Genomic DNA, 17570 nt, shown 5'->3' with positions numbered 1-17570 from the left:
GGCTGAGACAGGAGGATTGAAGGTTCATGGCCAGCCTCAGCTACTTAGTGAGGCCCTCTGCAACTTAGTGAGACCATGTTTCAAAATAAAGACTAAAAAAATAGGGCTGGGGGTGTAGGTCAGAGGTAGAATGCCTCTGGGTTCAATCTCCAGTACCAAAAAAAATTTTTTTTTCTTCAAAAAGAAATAAACCAGGCATTGTGGTGTATACTTGTAATCCCAGTACTCAGGAGGCTGAGACAGGAGGGTCGCAGGTAGGAGACCATTCTCAGCAACTCAGCAAGAACCTGTTTCAAAATAAAAACAAAAGGAGCTGAGGGTGTGGTTTGGAGGTAGCATGCCCCCAGGTTCAATCCCCAGTAACCCCCCCCATAAAAAAGAAAAGAAAAAAATAAACAAGAATTTCCAACCCCAGTGTCAATATCAGCACTTAATCATTGTGATAACTACTCATGCCATCACAGACAAACTTGACAGGGCTAGCGATGAGTGTGGGGTGTATGTGTGTGCGTGCGCGCATGTGTGTGTGGTCATTTCTCCCCTACACACTAGCCAAGAGTTGAACTGAAAATTCAGATCTCTTTCACAGCGCCTAACACAAAACGGGCTTTTCAAAGGGGAAGTTCATTTACTATAAAAGCAAAGAAACAGAAAGGACAGGTTTTTAAGTTTGTTTTGTTTTTTTTTTGTTTGTTTGTTTGTTTTGTTTTGTTTTGTTTTGTTTTTTGCAGGTCTGGGGATGGAACCCAGGGGCACTTGACCTCCAAGCTACAGCCCCTGCCCTATTTTTATTCTTTCTTTCTCTTTCTCTCTTTCTTTCTTTCTTTCTTTCTATATATATATTTTATTTATTTTATTTATTTTTGCGGGTCTGAGGATTGAACCTAGAGGCATTTGACCTCTGAGCTACACCCTCTGCCCAATTTTTTATTCTTTAATTTGAAACAGGGTCTCACTGAGTTGCAGAGGGCCTCACTAAGTAGCTGAGGCTGTCTATGAACCGCGATCCTCAGCCTCCCAAGTGCTGGGATTACAAAGCGTGCGCCACCACGCCCGGCTAGGTTTAGGATTTTAAGATTAGCCAGGCATGGTGGCATACGCCTGTAATCTCAGTACTTGGGAGACTGAGACAGGAGGATTGAAACTTCGAGGACAGCCTTAGCAAACAGTGAGACTCTTCTCAACTTAGTGAGATCTTGCTTCAAAAATAAAAATAAAATAAGGCTGAGGGTGTAGTTCAGAGGTAGAATGTCCCCAGATTCAATCCCCGGAAGTTTAGCAGTCAATTTTACAACAATATCTTTAAAAATCTATTAATAGGAGCTGGGGATGTGGCACAGTTTTAAAGCACTTGCCTAGCATTACAAGGCTGTAGGTTCAATCGTCAACACTGTCCCCCCCCCAAAAAAAATACACACACATAAAGGAGTGGAAAACAAAGCCAGCTGTGGTGGCGCACGCTTGTAATCCAAGTCCTTAGGAGGCTGAGACAGGCGGATCTGGGTTTGTGGACGGCCTCAGCTACTTAGTGAGGCCCTTTGCAGCTTAGCGAGAGCCTGTTTCAAAATAAAGAATAAAAGCCGGGTTTCAAAATAAAGAATAAAAGCCGGGTGTGGTGGCGCACACTTGTAATCCCAGCATTTGGGAGGCTGAGACCGGAGGATCACGGTTCGTGGACAGCCTCAGCTACTTAGTGAGACCCTCTGCAACTCAGTGAGACCCTGTTTCAAATTAAAGAATAAAAAAATAAGGCTGGGGGTGTAGCTAGGAGGTAGAATGTCCCTGGCTTCCATCCCCAGTACCGCAAAAAAAAAAAAAGAAAAAAAAAAAAAAAAAAAAAGAAAAGAAAATTAGAAAGGAGGAGGAGGAGAAGCCGGGCACCTGGCAGCGGTAGTGGGAGCCTGCTCCCGATTTCTACTTCCTCTTGCCTTCTTTCTGAGCCACCACTGAGACAGGCAGGGCCAGGATTTCGCAGCCCATTTTCTAGGCAAGAAGGGGGCTCCCTGCACCCTACCCCTCCTGGTCCCACCATCCCCTTACCCTCTCTCTGCAGCTCATCTTCCCTGACCTGGTGGAGGGGCTGGTGCTGATGAACATCGACCCCAATGGCAAAGGCTGGATTGACTGGGCTGCCACCAAGGTGAGCTGGTGCCACGGGGATGGGCAGGCGCTGCGGGCGGTGCTCACCCCAACTCCCCCCGCAGCTCTCAGGCCTGACTAGCACTTTACCCGACACGGTGCTCCCCCACCTCTTCAGTCAGGTAAGGGGCGGGCCGCCGCCCACCCTCACCCCAACCCCCGCAGCCCTGGTTATTTGGCATCTGACCTGTCTCGTTTTCTGTGGTCACCCACGATGACCCAGCCTCTGAAATACCCCTGGGGGTGGGAGCCGTCCCTTCCCCTCCTGAGTTCCCGCCACCCACCGGGAGCAGGGCAAGGCCTGCTCTGGGGGTGGCGACACATGTGCCCTGTGCCCCCGCCACACCCCACCCCATCCCCTGAGCCCAGGAGGAGCTGGTGAACAACACAGAGCTGGTGCAGAGCTACCGGCAGCAGATCGGGAACGTGGTAAACCAGGCCAACTTGCAGCTCTTCTGGAACATGTACAACAGGTGCGCGGGGACCCTGGGCCCAGGGGACCCCTCCCTACAGGAGGAGGTAGGGATGAGCAGGTCCTGGGCCTCAGACAGGGGCGCTTCCTGCCAGCGGCACAGCCTCCAGGGGCTGGGGGAACGGGCATTGGGCCTCGCTCCCAGGGCCCTGCTGGCCTCTGTACAAGGCAGGAAGGCAGATGACCTTAGTGCATTTCTGGCTGGGCTCTTTGGCCCTTGGTTGTCCTGTGGGGTGGGGGCAGGCCTCCCCCCCCCCCGACCTGCTCTCCTTTCTCCGTCTTTTGCAAATAGTCATTATGCACCTGTTGGAAAGCAACAGAAAATAAGAGAGACCTAGGTGCAAATACTTAGTTAAACACACTGTGCTGGAGAAACAGAGAATAAGAGTTCCAAATGGCCCAGGAGCCAGGCCAGCAGCAGAAACTTAAGGCAACAAAAATGGCGATGTGCACTTAGCTGGGAGAGCAAAACCTGGGGCCACGCCTGGTATGGGTCAGGGGTCTAGAAGAGGTCGTGGGTGAGGAAAGCCCAAGAGCCTGTCCATGCAGAGCAGGTCATGCTCCATTTTACCAGTTGACTGTGCTGGGCTTGGGCCCCCTTATCCAGTCCCAGGATGCTCACCTTTGGCCCGCTCCTCCCCTGCAGCCGCAGGGACCTGGACATCAACCGGCCCGGGACAGTGCCCAACGCCAAGACGCTCCGGTGAGTGACCGACCGCTGGCCTCCAGCCGCCCCTGCTTTCACCTGCCCCCAGGCTGGACAGCCCTTTTCCTCTGTGTCCGCAGCTGCCCCGTGATGCTGGTGGTCGGGGATAACGCGCCTGCGGAGGATGGGGTGGTGAGTGTATGCGGGCCAGTGCCCTGACTAGGGGAGAAGGGAGGAAAGCGGGGCCCACTTGATGCAACCCAGGGCAGCCTCAGGGACACGCACCCGATGGTGGCTTCCCATCCACTTCCCACCATCTTGCATGGTCACCGCATCCTGCAAAGGAAGGGTTCTGGGGGAGGGAAGAAGCCGGACCTGCTCTGGGCCGCCTGATCGCCCCACCCCACCCCCGCCCCTGTGCAATTTAGGCCCGGAGCCCAAGAGCTCCCTAGCTCTAAAATATGACACATTACAAAACGGCTTCACACAGACATGGGTGCAGCTCACCGTCCAGCACCCCAGGCACCTGTCACATAGGGGCCACACGTCCTGTCTCCTTTTGGAACCTTGGCAGCGGGTGACCTGGGGTGGGTGACCATCGGCAAGCACAGACCTACCTGGGGCAACCTGTGTGCCTGGAATAAGCCGAGCCTCCTGGTGAGCTGGGGGAGATGGGGGCAGGGTGTGGCTGTGCTGACCTGAAGGGCCCGCTGTGCCCTGCTGGGCCTCAGCATCCCTCACCCTCCTGCCTGCTCTGAGGCCCCTCGGGTTTTTTAGACTCATCCTGTAAGTAGCCCTGCCCCTCCATGCCCAGTCGTGCCCAGTTCCTGCCCTACCAGCAGTTATGAAGGGGGTCTCTTCAGGGGGCAGCTAACTGACCTCCAGGTGGCTGGGGGGCTCACCTCCCACCCCAGGAAAAGTCCCGAGACCTCAGCGGGGTCCCAGGCCAGCACCACCCTACCCCCGCCCCACGCTTATTCTCCTCTGCTGTGGGCGCAAAGCCCATTTAGCAGGGCTGGGGCGGGGAGCAGAGAGCAGAGGCCTCCCTGAAGCCGGCTCCTTGTCCCCAGGTTGAGTGCAACTCCAAACTGGACCCGACCACCACGACCTTCCTGAAGGTGAGCCCTTCTTCCCAGCCCCATCCTGGCTCAGCCTCGGGGAGGGGCTGCCAGGGCCCGGTCAGCAGAGCCTGTACCGGGGCCGAGGAGGGCTTGCTCAGCTCACCCAGCTCTTTCCCTTGCAGATGGCAGATTCTGGGGGCCTCCCCCAAGTCACACAGGTGAGACTCATGGCTCCCCTGCTGTACAGCCCCTAGCCCATGGGAGTGGGGTGGCAGCTGTGGGGACGGGGCCTCCCCAGCTGCAGGCAGCCAGTCTTAGCCCTTGCCACCCTCTCTCAGCCAGGGAAGCTGACTGAAGCCTTCAAATACTTCCTGCAGGGCATGGGCTACAGTAAGTACACCCCCACCTCGGGCGGAGACTGGTGGGTGGGCAGTGGCTGTGGGGCACTAGCTGACATTGGGTGCTGAGCGACCTGCGGGTGCAGGAGCTCTGAGTTACCTGGGCCCAAGATGCCTCAGAACCCACCTGTGTTGTAAGCTGTGCATCCCAGGTTAGGCCCTGTGCCCTGTGCATCCCGGGCCAGGACCTGCGCGGGAGGGCCTCGGGCTGTGTCCTGCCAGGGAAGCCTGTGGAGGTGAGGGGCTCACCCCTTGCTGTGCCTAGGGGTGGGCTCTATCACAGGAGGAGGGTGGCACTAGGGACACTGCAAGGCTGGGCTTGGAGTCTGGAGGTCAGGGAGGACCAGTGGGGCCACCTGGATGTTAGGAGAGCTGTAGCCGGGAGAGGCAAACCTGAAGACCCAGGGGACATGGGCTGTGGAGCGACCTGCTTCCTGTCCCCAGGCTGGGGTGTCCTCAGGGCTGTGGAAGAAATGCACCAGAGGACACAAGAGTCTTGGGAGGGGGCGGGATTCTGGAGCTGCATACCTCCCCCTTGGTATGTGGGGAGACTGAATGGCGACGGCCCCCCGCACTGGGACACACGGGCCCCTCAGTGTCACAGCCTGGGCGGGAGAAGGAGAGCGATGTGAGGACCCCCATCCTGCTGTGGGCTTCCTGGGCCAGGCTGAGATTAGCCCAGCGGGCTCAGCCTCCCCGCCCATCTGTGCCTGTCCTTTGTCTCACCTCCTCGGCCACATCTTCGCGGCGATCTTCACGGTGTCCTGTCTCCCTGTCCCCCACCCCTCTCTGGCTCTGTCTTCTTTCTTAGTTGCACACTTGAAGGACCGAAGGCTGAGTGGAGGAGCAGGTAGCCCTCACTTCTGACGCATGGACACCCCCTCCTGGCCTCTCCCCGCTCCTTCCTCTGTGCGGTGCTGCCGCAGCCGGGCCACGTCTTGCTGTTTGGAACCTTCTGTGTCCTGCTCAGCTCAGAACCCCTAAAGATTTCTGTTCTTCTGCAGATCCTGGTCCGCTGTGGGCCCTGTCTGTTGGGGGCTTGAGACTGGCTGAGTCTTAGAGCATTCTTGCTTCTAGGGCGCCACGGGCTGCGGGGCTTCCAGAGCTCTGGGACTTAGCAATAAAACGCCCTCCGGTGTAGAGCCCAGCCTGGCCCTGGCCAAACCAAACAGGTGGCCGGCGAGCCTAGGAGGGTAGTTTGCTTCCTGCAGGTTTTGGACTTTGAAACCCTGACTGAGTTCAGAAACAAACTTAGGGCAGCTTGCAGCCATGATATCAGTGCTCCTTCACAAAGGCCAGTTGGCTTTCCCACCCTGCCTTTCTCCCTCCTTCCCTCCCCCTTTCTTTTTTGCAGTACCAGGGATTGAACTCGGGGGGCGCTCTACCACTGAGCTATATCCCCAGCCATTTTTAGTTTTATGTTTACAGTTTCACTGACTTGCTGAGGCTGGCCTTGAATTTGTGATCTTCCTGCCCCAGCTTCCCGAGTTGCTGGGATTACAGGCATGGGCCGCAGGGCCTGGCTCCCGCTGCGCTCTTGCCAAGACCTAGTAGGAAACACAGCCCGCTCCCTGCCGCAGCTCAGGGGTACCTGGGCAGCATCTGCCCGGTCCTGACCGCAGCCCTGGACGGCTGCAGACATCCAAGGCCGCTTCGGCCCCTCCCTGTCGCTGGCCTTGCATGCCTGGGGCCTGCTGGCGCCGGCAGCCTGGCTTGGGCAGGGCCCGTGTTGTTGGAAGATTGGGTCAGCTGGCCGCTTTGCTTGTGTTATCCTTTCCCCGCCGGCGGGGCCCTGCTTCACCCGCCTGTCCTCACACTGGTCCGTTTCCGTCCACAGTGCCCTCGGCCAGCATGACCCGACTCGCGCGCTCCCGCACGGCCTCCCTCACCAGTGCCAGCTCGGTGGATGGAGGCCGCCCGCAGGCCTGCACCCACTCGGAGAGCGGCGAGGGGCTGGGCCAGGTCAACCACACCATGGAGGTGTCCTGCTGAAGCCTGAGGTCCCGCCCGAGACGCCCACCCGCCCTCCCGCCTGCACCGAGGTCCCACTGCCATCCCCGCGCCCGCCACCTCATTTTCCCTTTAGTTTATTTTCGTGAGGGTGAAGGGGAGGAAATGGGGTTACTTCTCTTTTCTTTAAAAAAAGGAATGGATCCATCTTAGATGCTGCAGCGGAACAGTCTCCAGATGGTTTGAGGGGCTCACCCCTCCCACCCCATCTCACTCAGAGGTGTAAACTTGGCCGACTTGGCCCCTCTCACCCAATCCCAAGGCCGGGGCACAGTCAGGGCGGGCGGGGCCTCGGGAGGAAGGGGTTAACAGGATTGAGGATCATTCCAGATTACAGAAAGAGCATGGGTCGACCCTTGGGCAGGCAGGGTTGCAGGCGGGACAGGGTTTTGAGGTGGTCAGTGCTGGACTCAGACCTGCTGTGAGGGCCAGGAGGCAGCGGCGGGGAGCCTTGGAGGTGGGGAGCCCCAATCCTTTCCCCAGACCCTCTAACCCAGCACACGGTTTCGGATTTGTAGAGCAGGTGGATTATCTACACAGTCGCCACCAGGGGGCGCACTGGCCAGGCAGAGGTTTTCCAGCGCTCTGGCGGGGCTGGTGCTGTAGGGCCAGGCAGGGGCTGAAGACAGAATATGGAGAACCCGGAGGACAGGAACCCCAACCCTGTCCAAGCCCACACTCTCTGCCACCTCCTGGCCTGTCCCTTTCTGAGCCTAGGCCTGCCTGAGGCAGAAGTCACCTGGACCTGTCTTTCTCTCTAGTGACCTGGCTGTGGCCGAGGGCCAGGGCTCGGCTTGCACTTGTGTAGTTTTGTGAAGAGTTTGGGGAGGCTGGCTGCGGGGGTCAGCGGGTGGTCAGAGGCCGGGCAGCTGAGTGTTCCCATGGAGCAGCAGGGCCCAACAGCATGTCGGCCTCTCCAGCAGCCATCACCTAGGAAGGGAGTTTATCTGGAGAGACAGGTCCAGGGCTGCAGCCCCCGCTGCCATCTCTACCCGCTGGAGTGGGTGTGGCTGGGCTGGGAGTTCCTGACCTGACTGAGGGCCAGGTAGAAGAGAAAGGCTTTCCCACGCTCCCAGCCCTCCTGCTACCCGAAGCCAGGGCTTCGCTGATTACCTCCCACTCGCCCACCTTACCAGGTAGATTCTTCCAGCCCAGAAACCAGAGCCATTTGCCTCAGAGCCTAAATCCATTGTCACAAACCCCCCAGAGAGGGGAGAGAGCACTGAAAACATGAAGGGCTTCGGAGGGGGGGGGTCTGCGGGGGTCCTGAGGCTGAGAGGACGCCTACACCTACACTCCTCAGCACACATCACCCCCTTCTCTAACGGAAGCCATTACTAGACTGCCCCAGAGCCTGGCCGAGTGTGGTCTGTCCCCAGTTTTGCTGACTCACGTGCTTCCTTCGAATACTGAATGTGACTGTTAAAGCTGGTAGAATTAATCCCTCTTACTGTAGATAGCACTGCGAGTACCGGACTTTTTTGTTTGTTTTATGCTGTGTTCTTTCAGATGAGATATCTATAAATATCTATACATTATATATATATATGTATATTGGACCCTCCTGTGTGTGGTTTTCCATTGGAGGTTGTCTCTGGTCAGGATGAACTTCTTCTAATGGAGTTGATTATGACTTTCCTCTCAGTACTAAGTGAAGAGCTTAATTTTGTGTATTCTGGTGGCTGATGTCATGAGGCTTTGAGATGACAAAACGTAAAACAAATAAAAACCCTTGTCAATGTAGAAGGAGTTAACTGTGCTGAAAAACTAATAAAGAAATTAAGAGGACTGTGAGTTTGTGATGCCATATGGGAACTTTCCAAGGGAGGGGAGGTTTAGGCGCCCAAAGGCTGGGATTTATCCCTAGTTCTTATTGCATACATCTTACTGGTTCTAACATGAATTCTACCAGGTGGGTATCTCAGAGGCCTTCTACCTCTGGGCTACACTCCCAGACCAATTTTTTTTTTTTTTTTTTTTTTTGCGGGTCTGGATTGAACCCAGGGGTATTTGACCTCCGAGCTACACCCCTGCCCTATTTTTCATTCTTTATTTTGAAACCGGGTCTTACTGAGTTGCAGAGGGCCTAAGTAGCTGAGGCTGTCCGTGAACTGCGATCCTCCAGTCTCAGCCTCCCGAATGCTGGGATTACAAGCGTGCGCCACCACGCCTGGCTCCAGACCCAATTTTTTTTTTTCTATTTTATTTGGAAACAGGGTCTCTTAAATCAGCTGAGGCTGACTTCGAACCTGCGCGATCCTCCTGTCTCAGCCTCCCAAGTACGGGGATTACAAGCGTGCGCCACCACACCCAGCCTGGCTAAATTATTTTGAAACAGGGTCTCAATTAAGTTGCGGAGGGTCTCACTAAGTAGCTGAGTCTGGCCAGGAATTACAGCGCCAGGCCTCTTAAATTTAACAGCATGCTACTTCCCCAAGCTTAATCACAAATCACTGTATCCATTATTCACTTACTGGATAAATACTGAGTGCCTCCTATGTGTCTGCAATTAAAGAAAAGGATGTAAATAAGCCCTCCACGTGCTAGGCCGATGAAAAACGGACATACTAGCAAATGCGTGAACCGGGGGGGCCTATTCCAAGCCACGCCATAACACACACACAAACTGAAAAAAGTAAAACAGGCTAGACGGCCTTCGGTAACTGGTGGTCGACAGATGCGTTTACCACCCGGCCCTTGAACCCGGGTTTTGTTCCCGCACGTCTACCCCAAGCGGAGCAGCTCGGGGTCCACGTTTGCACCCGGACCGCGCCTTCTCTCAACCCAGACGGGAACGCCAGCGCCCACAAAACCGCTTTCCGAGGATCGACACCGCCCCTCCCGCGCCCGCCCCACGTGACCCTAAAAGCCACGGCCACTCACGTGGTCACGGCGCCCCGCCCACTCTGGGGGCGGGGCCGGAAGCGGCGGCGCGGCCTGCCATGGCGACCCAAGCCAAGCGCTCGCGGGTCCCGACCGCGTGCCCGGCCCCGAGGCCGCCCGCCTGCGCCCCTGCGCGCCCTCCCGCCGGGCCCGAGCGCCTCCCGGGCGCCCCCTCCGCCATGCAGAGCGCGCGCACGCGCCGCCGCCCCCGCGGGCTCTCCCGGGCCGGCCCGGCTCACCGACCTGGGTCCTCGCGGGCGGCGCGGCCCCCCGAGCCGGACTCGGATCCCGTGGCCGGCTTCCTGAGCTGGTGCCGGCGCGTGGGGCTGGAGCTGAGCCCCAAGGTGAGCGGGCCCGGCGGGGTGGAGGCGGCCGGCGGGGGCGCGGGGCGGCTCTGACCGCGCCTCCCTCCCGGCCCTGGCCCAGGTGGCGGTGAGCAGGCAGGGCACCGTGGCCGGCTACGGCATGGTGGCCCTGGACAGCGTACGGCCCGGGGAGCTGCTGTTCGCCGTGCCGCGGGCAGCGATCCTGTCGCCGCACACCTGCTCAATCGGCGGCCTGCTGGAGCGAGGTGGGCGCGGGCGGACCCGGGCCCCGGGAGGGCGGCGGAGTCGTGCCCGCCGGGCTCTCACTCCAGTGTCTTCCCCAGAGCGAGGCGCGCTGCAGAGCCAGTCGGGCTGGGTTCCGCTGCTGCTGGCGCTGCTACACGAACTGCAAGCCCCAGACTCACCCTGGAGCCCCTACTTTGCACTCTGGCCCGAGCTGAGCCGCTTGGAGCACCCCATGTTCTGGTGAGAGCCCTGGGAGGGGTTAGGAGCGCCCACTTCTGGAGCCTGCGCTCGCCACCCCCACCCTCGCGACAGCGCCCCCAGCCTCAGTGGGGTGTATGCAGGGAGCTAGGCGGGGTGTCCCTGCAGGCCTCCGGAGGAGCGCAGGCGCCTGCTGCAGGGCACAGGTGTTCCTGAGGCTGTGGAAAAGGATTTGGCCAACATCAACAGCGAGTACCATTCCATCGTGCTGCCCTTCATGGAAGCCCATCCCGAGCTCTTCAGCCCCAGCGTTCGCTCCCCGGAGCTCTACCGTCAGCTCGTGGCCCTTGTGATGGCTTATAGGTCAGTGAGTAAATCTTGGACCGATCCCTTGTCTTTAGGACTCTGAGGGGCTAAAGAGGGAGCTCCACCCCTAGTCCCTCACCCAAGACTGGGCCTTAGCCAAGTTCTCTCTGTGGCAGCTTTCAAGAACCACTGGAGGAAGAGGATGATGAAAAGGAGCCAAACTCCCCTTTGATGGTGCCTGCTGCAGACATACTAAACCACTTAGCCAGTCACAATGCCAATCTAGAATACTCTGCAGTGAGTGGATCCCACCTAGTTCCTGCTCTGTGCATTGATTATTGAGCATTTGATTCAGACCAGTGTGTCACCCCCTTACCATTTTCCTACTCATCTTCAACATGAGTAGGTGAACTGGGCATGTGGCATGCCTGTAATCCCAGTACTTGGGAAGCTGAAACAAGAGGATCCCAGAGTCAAGGCCAGCCCCAGCAACTTAGTGGAAAAAAGGGGGGGGGGAGCTAGGGATTGTAGCTCAGAAGATACCCCTAGGTTCGATCTTCAGTACCAGAGTGGGTGTAATTAGCTCCTGCTGTATGGACTTCACATGGTGTTGGGTGGTGTGCACAGCCATGTCGTGTTCCCAGTCGCTGCTCTAGCCATCAGTGAGCCAAACTCTACCCTGCAGATGCCAACCCAGATGGAGCAGCTCGGTGTCTTTCAAAAGGAAGAAATGTTCACAAGCCAGATGGTCCTATTTCAAAACTGTTTGCATCCATTTATTTATAAAGTTATGAGAAGATATATTCATGGGACTAAAAGTAAATGTGGCCATTTCTTGCTTCTAGTTGTCTTAATGAGTTTCATTGTTCATTTTTAAAAGCAAGCAACTTTTAAGTGCTGAAGATGACTGACCAGATATTTATCTAATAACACAAGAATCTAACCTTTTTAAGTTAGCCTTACTCCTTTTGTGCTACAATACCTGGTCTGTGACAGGAACTAAAGGTTGAATGGGAACAATGGTAGGTAACAGTATCAGCCCCTTGGCTGAATACACCAGCCAGCAGCTCTTCCAGAGGGACATGACCTTCATGGGGATGGCCTGGGAACCCATGACCTCAGCTTCTCTCCTTTCATCCCAGGATTATCTTCGGATGGTGGCTACTCAGCCCATTCCTAAAGGCCACGAGATCTTCAATACTTACGGTCAAATGGCTAACTGGCAACTGATTCATATGTATGGTTTTGTTGAACCATATCCAGACAACACCGATGACACAGCTGACATTCAAATGGTGACTGTGCGTGAAGCGGCATTACAGGGTGAGTGTCAACCAAGTATAATAGCTTTGCTAAATAGCTGTTGATTGTTAGAAATAAGCCCGTGGGTATACTGAGACTTTCACCCTGTTTATCTATAGCAGATTCCCAAAGTTAGTGATACTGATAGGGATGGCGAACCAATCCAGGGGGGCCTCAAGTACAACTGGGGGGTGGCATACTGAAAAATAAGGGGGCAATGAAAGTACTTGGAACAGTAATTTCCTTCTGAAAGGCGAGTAAGCCAGTAAGTTTGGGAATCTATGACCTACAGGAATGAAAAGTGAAGCTGAAAGGCTCCTCCTGTGTGAGCGCTGGGATTTCTTATGCAAACTGGAGATGGTAGGTGAAGAGGGAGCCTTTGTGATTGGGCGTGAGGAGGTGCTCACTGAAGAGGAGCTGACCACCACACTCAAGGTAAAGGGTTGAAAATGGCTATGTAATGCTATTAAGTAGCTTAAGCACTTAAGAACAAAACACAGTGAGAGGAAAAGTGGGATACTGAGCCATACCCCCTGCCCTTTCTTATTATGCTGTGAGACAGGGGTCTCAACTTTGGTTTTCCATGCTTAGCTTTCAGTCTCAAGTATTGAGATTACAGGTGTGTACCACCACACTTAGGGAAGACCTTGTAATAAATGCTTAGAGAGGTGGAGTCTCCTCTAAATCACTTCAGAAATACACAAGTACTACTTCATGATTAAGGGACGCCATGGTTGCTTCTAGGTGCTGTGTATGCCTGCTGAGGAATTCCTAGAGTTGAAGGACCAGGATGGATGGGGAGAGGAGGAAAAGGAAGAGGCCAGCCTGACAATTACAAATATCCCAAAGCTCAAGCCATCATGGAGAAGGCTTCTACGAGACAGTGTTCTGTTGACGCTGCAGACGTATGCTACAGACTTAAAAACGGAGCAAGATTTACTCAGCAATGAGGTCTACGCCAAACTCAGCTGGAGGGAACAGCAGGCCCTACAGGTCCGCTATGGGCAGAAGATGATTTTATATCAGTTGTTGGAACTAACAAGTTAGGTTTTCTAATGCCTGAAGGAACAGCAATAAGAACTTCATTCTAAGCTGATGATGTGTGTTACTTTGAAAAGGAAGAAAGTTGGATCTTTTGCTTTTGTTATTAAATACCAAAAAAAAAGTTGCAAAGGTTTTGTACTAGGATTAACTTTTTTTTTTTTTTCTGGTGGTACTGGAGGGTAGAACCTGTAGACTTTCTACCTCCTGGCTACACTCCCAGACCTACTCTCTATTTTATTTGCAAACAGTGCCTCACTAAGTAGCTGAGGCTGGCTTCGAACCTGCGGGATCCTCCTGTCTCAGCCTCCCAAGTGCGGGGATTACAAGCGTGCGCCACCATGCCCGGCTAGGATTAACTCTTAAGGTAAAGGGGACACCCTTTGGATTAAGTGTTAAGTGTGATGGCCTTATAGCTACTTTGTTTTAATCTAGGTCTGCTTTGAGGACATCACTTAAGCTTTCTTGGAAGCCTCTATTTCCTATTGCAGGATTTAATAGCTATGTAACTGGCACTGGTGAGCATTGATTATTGCTTAAATTGTGCCTTCCATTGTACACAGTGGTATAAAGTTGCCCTAGATGGTACAACTCACCCTTCAAGGAATAAACCTGAAAAAACCAAGGATATTCAAGCTTCCCTGCTCATGTAGAACTGTTTAATTTTGAACCTTGTCCATCCTAGCCTTAAAACTTGACCATCATTAAAGGTAAATTATAGTTGAGATTTTATATGATACCTACTCATCAAGAAAAAAAGCAACTCCCCCATAAATCTGAGAATGTTTTATAATTCAACCTGCTCCAATAGTTCTCTCCTGTTGAAACAGAAAACACTGTATTGGGGGAGGAGGGGGAGATCCTTGCTTGTTTAGCAAGTCATCTCAGTGGGAAAGCTGTACCACTCAGCAAGAACTCAGGAGCCTCCCAGTGGCCCTGGGCTCTGCAAGGTGGGGCTATCCACTTTCCTCACCAGCACTAGCTGCTGCTGCTACTGAGAAAGGCACAGTGGACTCGCATTCATGTCAGTTTTAATATATATCTACAGTCTGCATACATATATGTGAGGGAGCTAGGGCCAAGGAACTAAAAAAGGCTACAAAATAAAATGCAGGGAACAATATATTCACAAAATGTTTTTCAAATCCTTACAAAAGGGGCCAAATTGATCCTTTTAGCTTTTTTGTTGTTTGCCTTAGACTTGTTAAGTATCAGCAGAATGTGGGGGGACTTTAGGCCAGGCCTGGTGTCCCCTCCTGAAAACATGGGCTGGCCCCACCCAGGCTAAGGTGCTACATTCTCCAAGCAGGCCTAAGGCTGACAGTACGGCTTTCCCTGTGATCAGCTTTACAATGGCTTTGGGAGATCATAGGATCTCAACTGTGAGCCCTCCCTGCGTGCCCAGTAATATCAAATTCTAGCACATGCATTCGTTTAATGATTTTCGAAGCCCCTTATTCACATTAAAAAAAAAAAAAAAACATTACATAGTAGTTAAACTGGCTCTTTGCTCTTTGGGATACCAGGAATGTCAGAAGACATGAAACTATGCCCTCAGACAAGTGCATGGCATCAGCTGCCTCTTTATTACAAGGTACCAGTTTATGTATTTGCCTTGGACACATTTTGCACAAACCCAAGAAGTTTCAGACAAAAGTTTTCTCTTTCATATATTTACACAAGTTGAAAATGATATTCACAGCATCTTCTAAATTTTGGCCAAGAGTCAAAAAAATGCATTTAAACTTTGGAACGTGCCCACATAAACAGGAGACTGACTCCAATAATAGCTGGGGCAGACACCCGAGAACCAAAGGGCTGGGAAAGTCAGGAAGAGCTGATAGGATTCTTCAGTCAGTTTTTGAACTTGATGTGGCAGGACCAGAGGCTAACACCTTTACAATGGAGATACAGTTCATCTAACTGGCCCCTGTCCCTTCCATCACTTGCTGAGCCTGCTTCTGTCCCATGCAGCACTGTGCAACTGACTGGAATAATCTGCAGAATAAAGACAATTACAAATTACTTGTGAGGAAACTTTAGGCCAAGGATACCTAACATCTTATTTGCCTTTGTGACTACTGCTGTCTTCATCACAGACTAAAGCTAAAGACACTAAATGATTCTCATTCCCCTACCCCATTGCTAGATAATTAAAATTACTTTTAAACTCACTTCTCGATTTCTGGGGCACAGTGTACAAACTCGTGGTTCCAGAACTTAAAGGCTGGATTTTTAATCAGCTCAATGAAAGTAATAAGAAGACCCCAAGGATGTGGCCTATTTACAATCAACCGTTCCAAAAGAACCCTAGAGAAGAAGAGAAGGGATTGGTTAATGCACACAGAACCATACTGCCTTTCCATCTCCCTATTAAACCACTTATGAAACTTTTTACCTTTATGAAAGACAAGTGAATTAATTTCTTTAATTTACACAGCATGGTTAACACAGGTAGGTTCTGGTTAGAAAACCTTGGTGTTCGAATCCTGGCCCTAAAAGACTTCAGTATTAAGGTAGGGATAACTATTCCTGAAAGCTGTTTGGAGTAAGATGAAGGAAGTAAAGTCTATAGGGTACGTGACAAAAGGCAATCCTGTCTCAGCCTTCCAAGTATTGGGATTATAGCTACCTGCCACTATGCCTGGATAAATGGGAGTTTTTAAGTCTTAAAAAGGAGGATCGTGCAGGTTCGAAGCCAGCCGTGCGTGCTGGCTTAGGAGACCCTGTTTCCAAATAAAAAAATGTAAACATAGGTCTGGGAGTGTAGCCCGGAGGTAGAAGGGCTTCCAGGAACCCCAGTACCACCAAAAAATATATATATATATATACCCGGAGGTGGGCAGATCGCAAGTTTGAGACCAATTTCAGCAAAAATAAGCCATGCATGGTGAACACACTTGTAATTCCGGTACTTGTGAGGCTGATAGGAGGAGTATCACACGTTCAAGGCGACTCTCAATAAGACTCATCAGCCTAGCAAGACCCTATTTCAAAATAAAGCTAAAAAATAGAGCTGAGAATGTAGCTCTGGAGTAGAAGGCCCCTGGTCTTAATCCCCAGTAACTCTCTCACACACACGCACATGCACACGCACACACGCTGTGGGTTAGCTCAAGATGCAACACCAGTACCAAAAGAGAAAAAAGTCTATCACATGGATTTTACCTATTCCCCAATTGCTAATCCTATACAATGTAAGCAATCTTCAACAGATTCCTATGTCTGAAAAATGGAACCAAGATCACGTTACTTATGCTTGAAAGCCGATAACCCAGAGTTAGTAAAAAAAAAAAAAAAGAAAGAAAGAAAGAAAAGAAAAAGTTCAAGCTCTCTTACCTTGTGATCTGTTCCTGTATAGCTTCAGTGTTGGCCTCCGCAAAAAGGTACAGCATGGTGCAGCTGAAGTAGTGAGTGTGGCTGTTTGGATACCGCAGTTGATTTGCAATTGCATTCAAGAAGAGATACCGACCTAGAAATTAAAGTTCAGCTTGGGACATGTCTATAAGGCCAACACATGAAGACAAATAGTTATGTCTAAGGTGTGGGTTTCTATAGAGCCTCTCAAATAATTCTCTGGTTTAACCAACAGTTCTCAGGACCCCTAAGGAGAGTTTCTGTGGGTTTTATTGCAGTATTTCACACCACAGACTTGTATTTTGAGGTGGGGTCTTGCTATGTTATAAACCTACAATCTTTCTGCTTCACTTTCCATGTAGATGGGATTATACCACACCCAACTAACAACCCATTTTTATAAAGATCTAATAACAAATATGCTAAGATAAAAAACACTGCCGGGCATGGTGGCACACGCTTGTAATCCCCGCACTTGGTAGGCTGAGACAGGAGGATTGCACAGGTTCAAAGCCAGCTACTTAGGCTCTCAGGAACTTAGTGAGACCCTGCTTCAAAATAAAGAATAAAAAATAGGGCTGGGGCTTAGAGATATAATGTCCCTGGATTCAATCCCCAGTTCCACAAAAAAAGGGAGGATGTTACACACATGGTGTATATATAGTCAAGATGCATTACCCTCTCAAGAATTTATAACAAAGGTAAAAGTAATGGTTTTGAGCCAGGTGTGGTGGCACATGCTTTTAATCCCAGAAGATTGTAAATGGGAACCTGAGACAGGAGGATCCAGGTTCACGGACAGCCTCAGCTACTTAGGCCCTCTCCAACTTTTTGAGACCCTCTTTCAAAAATACAGAAGAGCAGGATGTGGTGGCACACGTTTGTAATCCCAGCATTTGGGAGGCTGAGACAGGAGGATCACACAGGTTCAAAGCTAGTCTCAGCTACTTAGGCTCTCAGTAACATAGTGAGACCCTATTTCCAAATAAAATATAAAATAGGTCTGAGAGTATAGCCCAGAGGTAGAAAAAGCCTCTGCGTTCCACTCCCAGTATCCCTCCCCACACACAAACCAAAATAAATAAATAAATAATTGGGCTGGGTTGTAGCTCAGAGGTAGAATGCCCCTGGGTTCAATCCCTAGCACCACACACACAAATATAAGTAGTAGTAATAATAAATAATAATCAACCAGGCGTGGTGCGC

At 52.2% G+C, this 17570-nt stretch overlaps 3 protein-coding genes across 16 annotated transcripts in view; 2 read left to right on the top strand and 1 right to left on the bottom strand.

Annotated features, from left to right (window-relative positions):
- Positions 1–6708, top strand: part of NDRG4 (NDRG family member 4) — a gene marked incomplete at both ends in the record, with an annotated part of 41604 nt that extends 34896 nt beyond the window's left edge. For 3 of the 10 annotated variants that reach the window (XM_080702176.1, XM_080702174.1, XM_080702178.1), the window contains 10 exons: positions 2054–2140; positions 2205–2261; positions 2509–2612; positions 3258–3314; positions 3398–3449; positions 4328–4375; positions 4501–4536; positions 4657–4708; positions 5528–5566; positions 6554–6708. In XM_080702176.1, the coding sequence (XP_080558302.1) occupies positions 2054–2140; positions 2205–2261; positions 2509–2612; positions 3258–3314; positions 3398–3449; positions 4328–4375; positions 4501–4536; positions 4657–4708; positions 5528–5566; positions 6554–6708 (687 nt within the window). The remainder of the gene's footprint in view (positions 1–2053; positions 2141–2204; positions 2262–2508; positions 2613–3257; positions 3315–3397; positions 3450–4327; positions 4376–4500; positions 4537–4656; positions 4709–5527; positions 5567–6553) is intronic. The other 7 variants (XM_080702177.1, XM_080702183.1, XM_080702180.1 and 4 more) reach the window with 5 other exon arrangements.
- An 899-nt stretch (positions 6709–7607) lies between these two features.
- On the top strand, positions 7608–13013 carry SETD6 (SET domain containing 6, protein lysine methyltransferase; the record flags this gene model as incomplete). Its single annotated transcript, XM_080703511.1, is given in 9 exon segments — positions 7608–7726; positions 9515–9997; positions 9999–10180; positions 10259–10400; positions 10527–10721; positions 10841–10961; positions 11807–11987; positions 12259–12401; positions 12711–13013. Coding segments are annotated over 9 exon segments (1869 nt in total).
- A 1913-nt stretch (positions 13014–14926) lies between these two features.
- CNOT1 (CCR4-NOT transcription complex subunit 1) overlaps positions 14927–17570 on the bottom strand; it is a gene marked incomplete at both ends in the record, with an annotated part of 95017 nt that continues 92373 nt past the window's right edge. For 4 of the 5 annotated variants that reach the window (XM_080702717.1, XM_080702718.1, XM_080702716.1 and 1 more), the window contains 3 exons: positions 14927–15005; positions 15183–15317; positions 16347–16479. In XM_080702717.1, coding sequence (XP_080558843.1) covers positions 14927–15005; positions 15183–15317; positions 16347–16479 — 347 coding nt within the window. The remainder of the gene's footprint in view (positions 15006–15182; positions 15318–16346; positions 16480–17570) is intronic. The other variant, XM_080702720.1, reaches the window with a different exon arrangement.

The sequence above is a fragment of the Muscardinus avellanarius genome, assembly GCF_963383645.1.
Source record: "Muscardinus avellanarius genome assembly, chromosome: 10".
Classification (NCBI taxonomy): domain Eukaryota; kingdom Metazoa; phylum Chordata; class Mammalia; order Rodentia; family Gliridae; genus Muscardinus; species Muscardinus avellanarius.
Note: the sequence above shows the minus strand (reverse complement) of the source record. Positions and strands in the feature narration are given on the sequence as shown.